The sequence below is a fragment of the Populus alba genome, chromosome 1, assembly GCF_005239225.2.
Source record: "Populus alba chromosome 1, ASM523922v2, whole genome shotgun sequence".
Taxonomy (NCBI): domain Eukaryota; kingdom Viridiplantae; phylum Streptophyta; class Magnoliopsida; order Malpighiales; family Salicaceae; genus Populus; species Populus alba.
In genome coordinates this window covers 32,137,906-32,152,216 of record NC_133284.1, presented here as the reverse complement: position 1 = coordinate 32,152,216, position 14,311 = coordinate 32,137,906, and the positions used below count along the sequence as shown (strand labels likewise).

The window sequence follows — 14,311 nt, the reverse complement described above, 5'->3', positions numbered from 1 at the left end:
TTAGACCCCGAGTCAACCCATCAAATCATTTCTGGTTTATAACAAGGTTATTATAGTATTATTAATTTCAACACTATAAATTAAAATAAATAAAAAATCAAATTATTTTTAAAAAAATGCAAGTTTAACTATACGTATTAAGATAAAATATATTTTTTTTTTATTATACAATGTCCATCATAACCAAACAAAATATAAAAACAATCACTTTATCTTATACATCATTATTAAACACAATTATATTTTGTTTCCTCTTTTATCTTTTCTTTGCTATATCCGTTGTCTTTATTTTATTTTTGTTATATAACAGTAACCAAATGCTCACTTACAGTTATGTCCTTGTGTTGAAAGCTCCTCAACGGAGCTTGTTATTATACCACATCTTGTCTTGTTTTGAGCATCAAATTCTAGTTCTCTTGATCAAAAATATAGAAAGAGGAAAAGAAACTTGCAGTTATGTCCATTGCCTGCATTTATTTCCTTCCCATCCTCACTAACCAGTACATTCAATGCAAGAGATGGTTGTCTGCCACATTAGATATGATATCACTGGATACATCATTCCCTCTATCCACGGCTTCAATTCATTGAATTGCTTCAGCCAAGAGAAAGAGTCGTGAACTCGGAGCAAGATGGGTTCATCTAGCTGGCCTCTCGATCCAGACCAATAAGGAGGTGAGTGGCCCCTTTCTCTCAATCTGGCACGCAATCGTCAGCTGCTATGAATCCATTTCAGGGTTTTCCTCCATGGATTAACCTTGTAGAAGCGAAGAGAGAAGCTATGAATAGAGCAAGGTGACTAGAATGAGCTCAATCAAAGAGCGGGATGACATGTATAATTGTAAGTTGAAGATCTTGCAGTTCTTCCTTGAAGGTGGAAATTATGATGCAGGAGAGGTTTGTTTTGAGACTTGCAATAAATCATGATGATCTTAGAAGCTAGAACAAAATAAGACAACTGAAGTGGCATTCGATTATGAATGTACATGGCATGGCATCTGCTTTCAACAAACCTGAGCTGAATTTATGAACCGGATAAAAGAGCATTTCTGTAGCACGTTCTCTTGTGAATTTACATGGCATCTGATACTTTCTTGAACATGAGCAGCAACCTACTAGGAATTTACATTTCTCACCCTCAACTCCCCACACAACGTACATATAGGGAAAAAATTAGAAACCATGAAAAAAAATCAATACAAGGTGAAAAAAATATTATGAAGGGAAAAAAAAAAAAAAAAGGCAATCAAACTTTTCTAGAGCTCTCTGCCCGACACCAATCCTCGCTACTTGCTTTTCTAAACTCAGTAGAAGGATGGAAGCAAATCTAATTAGTGTGGAGATGCCCATCCTTAAAGTGGAGCTCAAAACTGGAAAACAATCTAGGTTCCATCACAGAGATTGTTTCTGCATGCTAATGAGCCAAATCCTCACTCCCAACACCAACGCTTGACTTGGCAATCATACGGACATTGTACTGTTCATATACTCTTGCTCTATTTTCTTCCCACCATTGTTCTGCTTGTTTCTCACTGAACCGCTTTCGACTGCATTTATAAACTCGATCAAAATTTAAAATTGCACCACTGGAACCATTAACAAGATTCATTTCTAGAACTCAATTACGATGTCACAAATTACTGGCAACTATATAGTTACAATTTTCAAGAAAAAAAAAAACATGAAGAAACATTTGGATTTGTTTCGTGGCATATGCAAGAAAAAAAATTCAAGGTTGATAGGACCAAAACTTTCTTTGACAAGCTTTCTTTCCATCAGAACCTCTATCCTTAACTGAATCGCGGAAAGAGACTGCTTTCAAAGTCGTGTTCAAATCAAAGGCAGAAGCCAGGAATGCAAATACACAAAAACAAGAGCCTGCTTCATGGCAAAGTTAAAAGGGTAATAGAGACACATGGGCAATATGCTATTAGAAGCGTGAGCCTGGTAATGCAACCACTGACTATACAATCTAATTGACCAGAGAAATGTGGGTATGATTTGGATAGCCAAACTGGCTTGAAAACAACGCACCTGAAGCGCACTCGCTTAAGATCCTTGATGCCTCCAGGTAGGGAGTTTAGTGTTATATATACACCGGGCTCATCTTGCTCAACCCATTCAGCTTCATGACGCAATTCACCTTCTTTGTTTCTGCTTCCATTTTTAATTGTTGCTTCCAAGTGGCCTTGATTGTTGTGACCTGCACCGCGGTTACTGGTGGTGCTTGAAACATTAGAAAGCAACTGGCTATGCAATCCATTCGTGTCTGGTTCTTGGCATGTGATTTGACCATTCAAACAGTCAATAGTAGAAACATCGTTGGAAGTAGGACTGGAGCCAAACGAAGCAAACAAAGGTGATTTGATGCTCCGGGCTGCTCCCACAGGTAGCCTTTCAGCCATGTCTTTTAACTATTAAGTATATGAAAAAAATCAATCATTAGCAAAAGATGCAACATTAACATAGAGTTGCAATTGGGTTGATTAGCAGCTATCCAACTGAGCATTGCTTCTTGGTTGCATGCACACCAGACAATTTTTACATGCTACTTGAGATAAAGCAAAGCACACAAGTATATGATTTTCAAATTGAATTTTCAAGACAGAATTTATCTGCATTTTCAGGAGTTCAAAGTTGAGTTCCACGACCTTCTATAAAGAAAGGTTGGATTACTACAACTAGGAAGTGAGAAAACCTGATTGCAAAAAGAACACAAAAAAAAAAACAGGGAGAACATAAACCAAGAAAAAGACAATCTAGGTATGTTGAGGCAATCCATAATCAATCATTCTAATGAAGATGAAATCAATCTTACTTGAGCAGTAAGTGACTTGATCACTTCTTTTGCTGCTTTGCATTTAGCAGTCTCTTCTCCAGCAATGGCTATTGCTTCATTCAGCTCTTTGGTTATTCCTTCCAGCTCAACTTCTTGAAGCTGGGTTTTGTGAGTAAGATTCTCCACCTGAGAGACCAATTTGATAAGGAATAATAATGAACAAGTAAAACAACCAAATCAAGTGAAAACAATGAAATACCAGGGGTTTAGATCTTAGGTTCTCTTAGGCTGAAATGCCAAACAATCATAATTAGACAAATGTTAAAAATTTAACAACTGATAGTATAGTCATGATGGAAACTGCCAAGTCAATCCCTGCCATGCCTGTCACATGAATGACAATAAACTAATCTGTGATTACACACTACATTTCCTTTTGAAATCAAATGGTGGTTGGTAGCCAGAAACATGGACTGATCAACATCAGAGACCACTTATAAAGGCAGATAACTGCAGTAAAATCAATAACACAAGCATTACAGGCTACCTGTTTGTCTTTGATGGCCTTCACCATTGGTAAAGAATATGACCAAGTTATGAACAACACAATGGCATGAGGTTGGATGAAGATTTGTGATTCAGCAGAACAGAGCCAAGCAGAAAATAGATGCAGTAGACAGAGTGTGCTTAACTAGAAAAGTTGTGCCAGTTTGATGATTACATTCATCAGCTATTGAGAAATATATAAAACTAAAACGTGCAGTTCTTTGTCATTTACAGTATCTCATACATATGGTTAGCACTGAACATAAATAAAAAGGATATATTGAAACCAATTCCCTTTGTCATCTGTCCATTCATACACTTTCAGAATGCTTTGCCAAAATTGCCAGGGAAAAGAGAAGAAAATAGTCCCAGTAATTGACTAAATTACACAGGTAGGTGACAGAAAGGAAGGAAAATATATACCTGTGCTCTTAATTTAAGAACCTCTTGGCTAAGGCTCTCATTTGTTCTCTTAGCATCATCCACGACAATTTTTGGTGAGGTAAGTCCACCCAGGGTTGGGGTTGGTGTTGTTGATCTAGGGGGGCTAGGTCGTCTTGATATTGGTGATGTTGCTCGAGAAATAATTCTTGATCCAGGAACAGAAGCAGAAAAAAACTTCTTGGATGAAGCAAACATTGGGTTGAAAGATTTAGAAATATTAAACGCTCCCCACTGGGAGCCTCCATTTGGAACAGGTGAAACCCTGCTACTATTGAATTCAAGTTTTTTGTTTCTCTTAGACCGGCTTTCTGCTTGCTTCAAGGATTCCATTGATGAAAATCTAGCAAGTTGTGCACGAGATCTGGTGTCCAACTTCTCATCTTTATCAATAAACTCGCTTGGCCCTTGATTGACACTGCCTCTCCTACTCACAAAAGACTGAGAAGCATCAGTCTCAATTGCTTTTCTTAGTTTGTTATAGCAATTATCACAGACACGATAAGCTTTGTTTGGATTTGGTGCCATTGAAGCCTTGAGAGACTTCTTGCTGCTGCATGAATGACAATAAACCAGTCCACAATTATAACAATTATGCCGCTTCCTTGTGAAATTAAGTGGTAGGCGGCAGCCAGAACACATAGACTGATCAACACCAGAAACCCATTTATGAAGGCAGATAGCTGCAGTGAAATTAGTACCACAAGCAATACTCTTTACTTGTTTGTCTTTTAGGGCTTCCACTAAAGACGGCAAATTTTTATCATCTGTATCCCCATGACCGAGTCTTCCATTTGCTCCCTTGCCCCAGGTGTAAACTTCAGTTTTTGAAGTTAAAACTGCAACATGATAAGCACCACAAGCAATCTCCTCAACAGAACTCCTGGAGAGTTTTCCTTCAACACGAGCTGGGAGCTTTCCATCAGATTGTGGGTTGCCCAACTGACCATAAACAGGACTGCCCATTGTGTACACATGACCAGATGTTGTACGTGCAATTGTCAGACTATGTCCACATGCAACTTGGCAAAAATTGGGTTCAACAAGAGCAGCAACACATGTAGGAACCAACTTTGCTTCCTTGTCACCATGCCCAAGTCGTCCTTTATCTCCATCACCCCAGGTAAACAGTTTCCCTGAAGAGCAATTGCTGGAACTTGAATTTCCAACCATGACTTCTACAACTGCAGCAGTATGCCAAACACCACAGGCAGCCTGGACAGTGCGGAGCCCCTTAAGAGATTCCACTTCCCTTGGTAATGAAATGCTTTTTCGATCTCCATGACCCAGAACACCAAATGTGCCATCACCAAACGTAAACAGTTGCCCAGCAGAGCTCACAACTGCTGTATGCCAGGGTCCACAAGAGATGGATGACACATGTATGCCTTCCAAGGGCCCATTCACTCTTTTTGGGACCCAGTGACTTACTTCATTTCCATGTCCAAGAAGACCAAAATTATATGTTCCATCACCCCATGTGTACAGATCACCAGAAAGTGTTACAGCACATGTATGGTACTCTCCACATGCTACGAACTCAACATTTGTATTACTGAGGAACTCAATAAGCTGGGGATGCAAAACATCAGAGTCCACACCATGCCCAAGCCTGCCGCCAGATTCCTCACCCCATGAGAAAATCTCTCCTTGCTTGGTCACTAAGGCTGCATGTTGTCCACCACAGGCAATGTTCTGGACATCAAGTACGACTGCAGATTCCAGGGCTTTAGGCAACAAAGAATCCATTTTTACACCAAAAAAACTTCCAACTCTATGAGTTCCACCACCACCTAGTACACCATCCCCTGTCCCTTCACCCCAAATGAAAACATCCCCCAACGCCTCACCATCATCATGACCAGAACCTTGGCTTGATGAGCTAACAGCACTTGATAGGCTAACTCTAAAAGCATCCATTGCCACTGCCTTCATATGACCATGTACACTGTCCGAGCCCCCAGATGATAAAGAATGTACAGAACCACTAGCAGAGTCTGAAGGGAAAAAACTTTTTGGAGGAACAGCATATAATACCACATCTGAAAATGTTTTATCCAAACCATTCTTGGGGGGACTTTCATATGGACTATGAATGCGAAGGTGGTCTGCGCCCTGAATTGAAGGTAAAGAAAATCCCTTAAATCATCAACCAATTGAAAGTGGGTGGACAGGGGGAAGACATAAAGTAGAGAACTGTACCTTCTGCAAACTGTCATTGCTACTAAATGGAGAATTCAAGGGAGAGCTTCTGCGAGTATAAGTCCTAGGGCTGTTAACCTCAGACAGAATTCCATCACTCCTCGATTCTGTTCTCCATTTTCGGGGATTACTGCGTGAAATTAATGCTTTTAAACCACTAAACCATACCTCCGCTTCATCTTTATCCTTGCAAATCTGGTAAGAAAGATCAGATCATCAGATACTAAAAAGTTTTTTACAACTGTTCCTACCTGGTATGACAGGGAGGTCACGGAAACAATGAAATGGATGAATAGAAATAGAAATTAACTCATAAATAGAAGAGAATTACTACAGCTAACGAACTCTTACCAAATCCAGTGACCTATCATTATAGATAAGAGAAAACGACTGATACTCCTTCTCAGGGCGTGGATACCTTTGAAAGATTGGCTGGAAAAATTGGACTGTAAATCAGAACAAAACAAAATGAAGAATCCTTTGATGGATTCATAATGAGACATGTGAAATTTGCAAACAATCTATTCTGACACAAACAATTGCATGGAAATAAAATTTGAAGAAGGGATTGCCATGATACTGCAACAGATGATCCTAGTTGAAAAGCATCCTGATAGCCGAATGGGTGTGTTGCACTCAGTGGGTAAAAAGTTAGCAAGGAGAATACTTAATCTGGCCACTAGTTTGGAAAACAAAGCAAACATGGTTTCTTCTCTGGGGCAATGGCAAATATCCTGAACCATTAAGTGCATGCCTTAACCTTGGGAAACTAATTTCAGGTAGATAAACTGGAAGTTGGGACCAACTAAAAGTCATGCACTATGAGACTCCATTTTATTTGGACCAGCACAAGGTAGTGGCCTTTTATGGACAAATTAAAAAACAAAAAAGATTACACTGAATGAGCATTTTTTCATGTGGATTTAAGATGTGAGAGTTTAATATTGGAGAACTACAGCCAGCTCTATGCCAACCTAGATAAGTTTCTGGAATCAAGTAATATTGTATTTGGAAAGTTTCCTTAAACACGCTAATAATGCTCTAATTAAGCCAGGGGTTTAAAAAGAAGAAAAGAGAGGACGGCAGGGGAAACAACAATAGATTCACAGGTAGCTATAAAACTTATAATGAGATGTCAGCACGTAGCTGCAGTCTATTAACAAAGTCAAATTCTACGTAGAGTAGCTAAGTAAACCACAATAATTTCATCTCAGAAACTTACCGTGCGCTGCCCAGATATGATTTTAGATACATGGCTTAGTATGAGATGTTTCTTCTCTTTCCCAGAGAACCATATTAAAACAGATTCATCCTGAAAACAATGAAAATTCAGCCATTTAGAATTTCAAGTAAGAAGAATATAATTCAACAATAAGATTACAATGACTGATATGCAGTAAACATGCTTGGTTGCAACGTAAATGAAAGATAAACAAAGAAAGAAAAGATTCAATTGTTGCAGACAAAGATGTACCAGCACTTTACAAGAAAACCTAATCTCCTACCCACCTGGGCCAATATCATAATAAATTAACTTATATAACATATATCATTGCATGAACAAAATCCATGGTACTTAAATTTGTTGTCATAAGAGCAAAAGTTGGATGGGAGAGGTGCATGTGTAACTTGACCCCATTCAATTTGTACACAAAACTAACAGACAAATATCAGTAAAACCAGGACCAAACTTACATTGGAAAGACGAAAGGGACAGAACTTTGGCTTTCCCCTTCTTCCATACTTGAGCAGGTAAGCCCCTTTCTTTAAAGCTGTGATGGCCTGTTGTAAAGATCATTCACGAACTTAACTTAAGCACATTCAGCACGTTCGCTGCTAGCATATTCTTAAGCATAATAATACTAGCAGAACACTAAATGAAAGTGAAATGGTAAATGTCATATTCAAATGGCCAAGAAAATTCAAAGAGATTTGTACAGATGTCAATGAGGTTGGTGGAGAGAAAATGAACTGAAAGTCTGACAAAAATGCACTTCACAATCCTTTCAGGTGGAGGGGGGGGGGGCTAAAAGCACAGCAAACAATCTGGCAAGATCTCAAATCTAAGTCTTATTGTAAAAACCCATTTTGCAAGAGATCCTATCTAACTAGTGTGCCTTCTCAATCAATACAAAAACACCACCAGACGTTCAGGATATGAGTATTTTTATTGCCTTTACTGCCTGAATAAAGATGATTAACATATTTGACCCCCAACCTGGATTACTCTCCTTTAAGATATATTTCCATTTCAACATTTAACTTGATCAAATCTATCATTCCAGAAACAGAAGTTACAAAGGGACCAAGGATTGGACTGTAGATGGAAAATTCAATGTTTCCCTTTAATGTTGACAAATCATAACTTCTGATAAATGCCCTCATAATATACTTTGATTTTTTCCTATTTCCAACACCCATACATTTCTTAAATTCCTACTCACTACCACCGATACCTTGCACCATCTTCTTTCATTCAAGTGGAAATCTAAAGCGACAACAACTATCCAGAGAGCAGTTGTTTAACCATCCAGAGAACAGTTGTTTAACCATCCAGATTCTAAACTATTTCCTCAGCACTAGCAAAGCCATTTAGAATCAAATAATAAAGCAGACAATCCTTATCTAACCATGACCCAGAAATTGTCAACACCCAACCTCTCATAACAACCACATAGAATCAGCATTTCATTTAATCCCGCGAAAAAATCTGTCGAACAATAAATTTTCATAAATTTTCCTCAGTCATCTAAATTAATTGAACTAAACTATAACATTAAAAAAAAAAAAAAAGTTAAAAAAATTAACACAGAAAAGAAAAGAAAAGAAAAATACCTGCTCGATGTCTCTTTCAACAGTTCCAGTTCTACTAAGATCCGAAGCCATTCTATCACTCCTTAACATTAAATCCTCAACAGTAACAATAATCCAAAAATAAAATTAAAAAAGAAAGAAAGAATCTACTCTTTAAGATTAACCATTCTCGAAAAAACCAAACCCTTCCATCCAATTCAATTCAAAACCCTACGAACAGCAGAAATCCATACTCTCAGCCAGCTCTGCTCGACCATCAAGATCACTCACTTGGCTTCAAAAGTCATGAAACTTGTCACTTCACAGTAACTTCAATTTGAAGTTAATAGTAGCAATAATGAAGTGAATACTTAAACGGAACTTATAAAAAATAGGAGGAAAAAAAATACCAAAGTCCGGTGATTTTGGAGCTGGAAAATAAAATCAAGTATCTGTTTGGAGAGAGGGAGAGTGTGGGAAAACAATATATATTGTTTGATCTGATTATTGAAGTTTCTTTCTGTAGGCAAAAGAGAGCGATAAACCAGAGCTTCCAGCTTCTTTTTCTTTTTCTTTTTCTCTAAGAGTGGAGCAGTGTTTTTCTTCGTTTTTTTATTTTTAATTTTATGGAGCTCAAGAAGAGAGAGTAGAGAGAATAAAGAAATGGCAAGAAAAGAAGAAAAGGAGTGGGGTAGGATAATTCTTTTCCATGCTGTTATCCGCCCTCAAATTTAATTTGACAGTTGTTTTGGTTTTATTTTGCTAATTGCTGGTAGTTATTATATTGATGAATTACTTCTTCTTCTTTTTTCTGTTTGGTGGCTGAGAAAGTAAAAACTCATTTTGTTGACTAAAAAAGGTGAAAAGTAGAAAGCAGAATTCTTACTGTAGCGTTTCTTTACTCCTGTTATTCTTGAGATAGATCGATCTAGATCTATCCAAACAAGGGCTGGTATTTCTAAGTGCCTGTTCGAGGGTGAGGTTGAACCTGTTTTTTAAAAAATTTTAAAAATGTTTTTTGTTTTTACTAAAATTGAATGCAGTTTATACTTTTTAGATCGTTTTGATGTGCTGATATCAAAAATATTTTTAAAAAATAAAAAAAATATTATTGGCATGCTTTTCGACACGAAAAGCTTTTGAAAAGCAACCGCTATCACACTTCCAAACACCCTCTAAATCTTAATGGAAACGGAGGTGGAAACAAAAAAAAAAAAAAAAAAAAAGATTAGTTTTTATTAAAAAATTTTAGAAAAATATTAAAATAATATTTATTTTATTTTTTTAAAATTTATTTTTTTATATCAACATAACAAAAATATCTAAAATAATTATTATAAAACAAAAAAATAAAAATTTTGAGAAAAGCATGCTAAAACTCCCTTTTAAACACTCTCTAAATCGTGTATCGACAAAAATACGATGAGTGTATTTATTTTTGGATTCAAAAAGTTTATGAGATTTTTTTAATTTTTAATTTTTAATTAATTTTTTTTAAATTTTAAATTGTTTTTATATACTGATGTCAAAAATAAATTTAAAAAATATTATTTTAATATATTTTTAAGATAAATTTTAAAAAATAATTATTATTGCAATCTCAAACATTAATATTTCTTTTTCTTGTTGGAGTTTTATAACGGATTTGATAAACATTAATAATACAAGATCTAAAAAAAAGAAGTATTTGTTATTGATTTTCTTTCATTGTTTTGCAAATATAAAATGTTTTTATTTTTTGTATTTGCAGAAGCAATATTATGAATATTTATTATTTCTTATTTTATAGGACAAACTATTTTGAATAATCTATTTTATATTTGAAGGTTGAAGAATATTTGAAAACACCATTATTATTATTATTATTTTCATGTTTAATTAGAAATTGAAAATATATCTTACTATCGAGTCATTATATGAGTTGGATGGAGAATCAATCAATTAGTGGTAACCAATAAAAATGGAAGCTTCTATTCTCCGATGAAGGAAGGGTAGAGTAAAACTAAATTCACGGAAGTGAAGCCGTGAAGGTGCATCCTCCGCCTCAGTAAAATTCCGTTCACGGCCCTATGATCTGTTTCTCGGGTGGAGGAAGGGTGGTCTTTGTGAACTGAATTCTTTTTTTCTTTTTCTTTTTTCTTTTTCCAGACAGAGTCTGTTTCTGTTTGTTTTCAAATCAAAGTGGAAGGGACTGAAAATTAAGACTTGAATAAGCAATTTTTCTCTCTAGCCATTGACTTGAAAGCCTAACAATTAGATGAACCCAGAGACCAAAGCACGTGGCATTAATCCACTGCTTGAATGGACGTAAAAACTTTTTATTTTTTTTCTTCGCTACGTGAAAAATCCATGGACCTCAATCACAGTTGACTGAAAAGGGTTTTCTTGCTGCAAGTGTCTTAAAATTTACGATTTAGGTTAGTAAGGCATAAAGTTGGCAATAATATGACTACGTTCACACCAAATTATTCCAAGTACAGATCCAAGTGTTCTGACATGATTCCGATAGGTAACAGATGGGGTGACTTGAGAATGCAAAGATGACACAATTCAACTTGGATTTTGACATTAAAAAAAAATGATAACAGATTAATCAAATAAAATTTTATAACAATAATTAACTGTAAAAATTGAGCCGCTAGTATCATACCTGTAAAGAAAAAAAAAATCCATCAAAGACTCCCCATTGTTCTCCCCCCTGCCCCATCATAAAAAAAAAAATTGTCAAGATGGTTCATGCGCCACTAGAAAAGACTATATGAAAACACTGAAAAAATTCACACGTGTTGCTAGGGCAATGATCCAAAAGGCAAATAAAACAAGATATAATGAAATAAGCATCTCGTGTCTATATTTAATCAATAATTCTATTTAATTTAATAAAAAATAACAAATAAAAAAATCCGAAATAAACCCATTAATCAAAAAAAAAAAGGATAAAACAAAGGATGTAAAAAGCATAAAAAAAGATAACAAAGTTCAATCTCTAATTAAATAAATTCTTAAGGATGAAATCAAAAGAACATGAGTTTAAAAAAAAAAGATAAAAAGACCCAAGCAAACTTGGGCAAATCTCATGGAGCTGGGTAAATCTTTTAAGCTTACAACCCATGAAATGCTAGACCTGAATTCAATAAAGAAGCTAAATTCTAAATAAATTTAATGTTGAAAGATGAAATAAAAAAAAATTAATTTAAAAAGTTGTAAAAGCAAAAGAAAATCGCAATCAAAAGAATAAAGATAAAATTTGATAGGAAAAAAACCTTAAGGATAATGAAATCTATACAAAAATTAATTTTAGAAATTATCTTAAATAAGACAAATAGAAATTAAAAAAAAATAGGGACAAGATATTAAAAACAAAAAAAAAATGAATGGAAATGAAATTGAAAAGGAATTTCAATTTTATAAGCTATTTAAAATAAAATAAATAATAAGAATAAAACAAGAATAAAATCCAAAAAAAAAAAAAGTTCCAAGGATAATTTGTAAAACTAAAGGGTAAGGCGCAAAAATCAATGGGAGAGAGAGAAGAAAGAAAAAGAAAAAAAGGGTTATCGACACTACACCGAAGCTTCGTTTATGACACACGCCACTCAAGAATGGAGGGGAGGTCAAGAAGAATCAAATGTCACATAAAAACCCTATTTTTCACCATTTGAGTCAACTATCCTTGCCATTCGGAGATGACTAAGCGACTGACGCATGCACTACACATGTCAACTACTTTTTTTTTAATATTTTATATATGTTAAACTACCAAATTGTCTTTAACTCAAATTGATAAAAACAAATGCACAACTTACAAAATTACATTTTCATTGTGCATTTAATCATAAAAAGACAATAAAAGCCCATAATAGCCGATTAGTATTTTTTAATCTAAAGGCAAATATGTTATTTTGTACATTGAAAAGGAAAATGACAAAAAAATACCTTTCATCTTAGCTTAAATGTTTTTACTTTTAAGGTTATTGTTGTAATATTACTGTCCATAAAAAATAAGAAAGTCCTGAATTATCCTAATCAACTTTAAAATGCCTAAATAGTTCTTGTACGAAGACCATTTAACCTTCAAATATTAGCATATGAGTTTTTCTTTTTTGTTAAGAGCAAAATAATAAAATCACTATTCTTATTCACAATACGTTTTGTTAAGAGTTACAATGTTTTCATTATAATTATAAAACTCGACTCGATAATTGACCCGATAAAATGACCCGCTCACGGGTTAGGTGGGTTAACTCGGGTCAAGAACCAAGCATACATTAATATGGTTGTTTCAACATAAAATTTAGCTAGTATAGAAGAAAAATATCACATTAACATATATGCTAGCATAACTAATTAGCATCAACATATTAGAAGGGGCATTTGTCTTCAATAAACAAACATTTAACATGATTGTCTTAAAATTAAAAAATAAATAAAAATAAAGACAAGGATAATAAAATAACAAGTTGTTCTAGAGATAAATAATTTATCATAAAATATATAAGCAACATCCAAACTCCACTTTGCATTAGAATCCATAAATTAACATTCTCCGCTACATAAAAAAAGCAAAAAAATTTAAAACATGTTAAACACTTAACACTAGTAGAATTTTTTTTTTTTTAAAAAAAAAAAATGGTAAAGTACAAAACCTCATTGGAATGACCACACTTTTTCTAACACAACAATATTTTTACTTTGGTTGAATGTAGGCATTAAGTTCTTCAGTGTTCATATATAGGAGCAAAATTTGAATCAAAAACCAATGGGATTGAGCAAACCTCATTAATGTCTATTAAAACATCACCATTCTCCGTGTATCTTCATTATCACATTCATCTTTAATATCATTTATATTTATCAAATCTATAATTGAAACAAAATTAACCAATAAACATTACATGTTAAACAATAATTTATTTTCAAACAACTAATAACTAAAGGATCAAATCTTCGATTACCTTCATTTAAAGTATCTTGAATAGTCATGATTGATAAATCACGATGAAAGATTTATACTACTACGGTTGTGAAAGATGAAGGATTATCTTTTACTATCTAAATTTTAGTTTCAGAAAATGCTTCAAAATTAGTTAGACTATAATCTCATCCTTTCCAATAATTCCTACAAAATCAAAGTGAAGGTACACAATATAAGTATTAATGATGTTACTTAATAATATAAAATAACTTTTGAAGAATAAGAGAAAAGAAAATATTTTTGTGTCAATCTCAAATTATAGTGGAAGTAAAATAGGTTATTTAGTCAATGATGCTCCCATCGATTTCTCTTTTTAGAGTGGATGTGCTAAAAAATACTCCAATTTCTCTCGCATCAACCATTCTCGAATAGATTCCATGACTTCGAGATGCACGGTCTTAGAATTAACCGGGCTCTGATACCAATTATCACAAGATTAAATTTTTCACCCCAAAATTTAGCCTTTTGCGGCAGTCTAGTCCCGACTAGACTAAGTCTTGCCTCCCCTTTTCACTCATGTTTGCCTACAACTATATGTTTTGCTGATCCAAAGAGGTTCCTATAATTGTCTTATT

At 34.5% G+C, this 14,311-nt stretch overlaps 1 protein-coding gene across 1 annotated transcript; it reads right to left on the bottom strand.

The window, feature by feature from the left end:
* Nucleotides 1-950: 950 nt before the first annotated feature.
* Nucleotides 951-9,578, bottom strand: LOC118055514 (PH, RCC1 and FYVE domains-containing protein 1). The gene is made up of 10 exons (XM_035067419.2): nucleotides 9,172-9,578; nucleotides 8,804-9,056; nucleotides 7,664-7,750; nucleotides 7,191-7,280; nucleotides 6,320-6,400; nucleotides 5,969-6,163; nucleotides 3,749-5,881; nucleotides 2,819-2,965; nucleotides 2,035-2,414; nucleotides 951-1,547 (listed from the first exon to the last, which is right to left on the bottom strand). The coding sequence occupies exons 2-10, from the start codon at nucleotides 8,870-8,872 to the stop codon at nucleotides 1,415-1,417; spliced, it is 3,315 nt and encodes a 1,104-aa protein (XP_034923310.1). The 5' UTR covers nucleotides 8,873-9,056; nucleotides 9,172-9,578; the 3' UTR covers nucleotides 951-1,414.
* Between the last annotated feature and the right edge of the window lie 4,733 nt (nucleotides 9,579-14,311).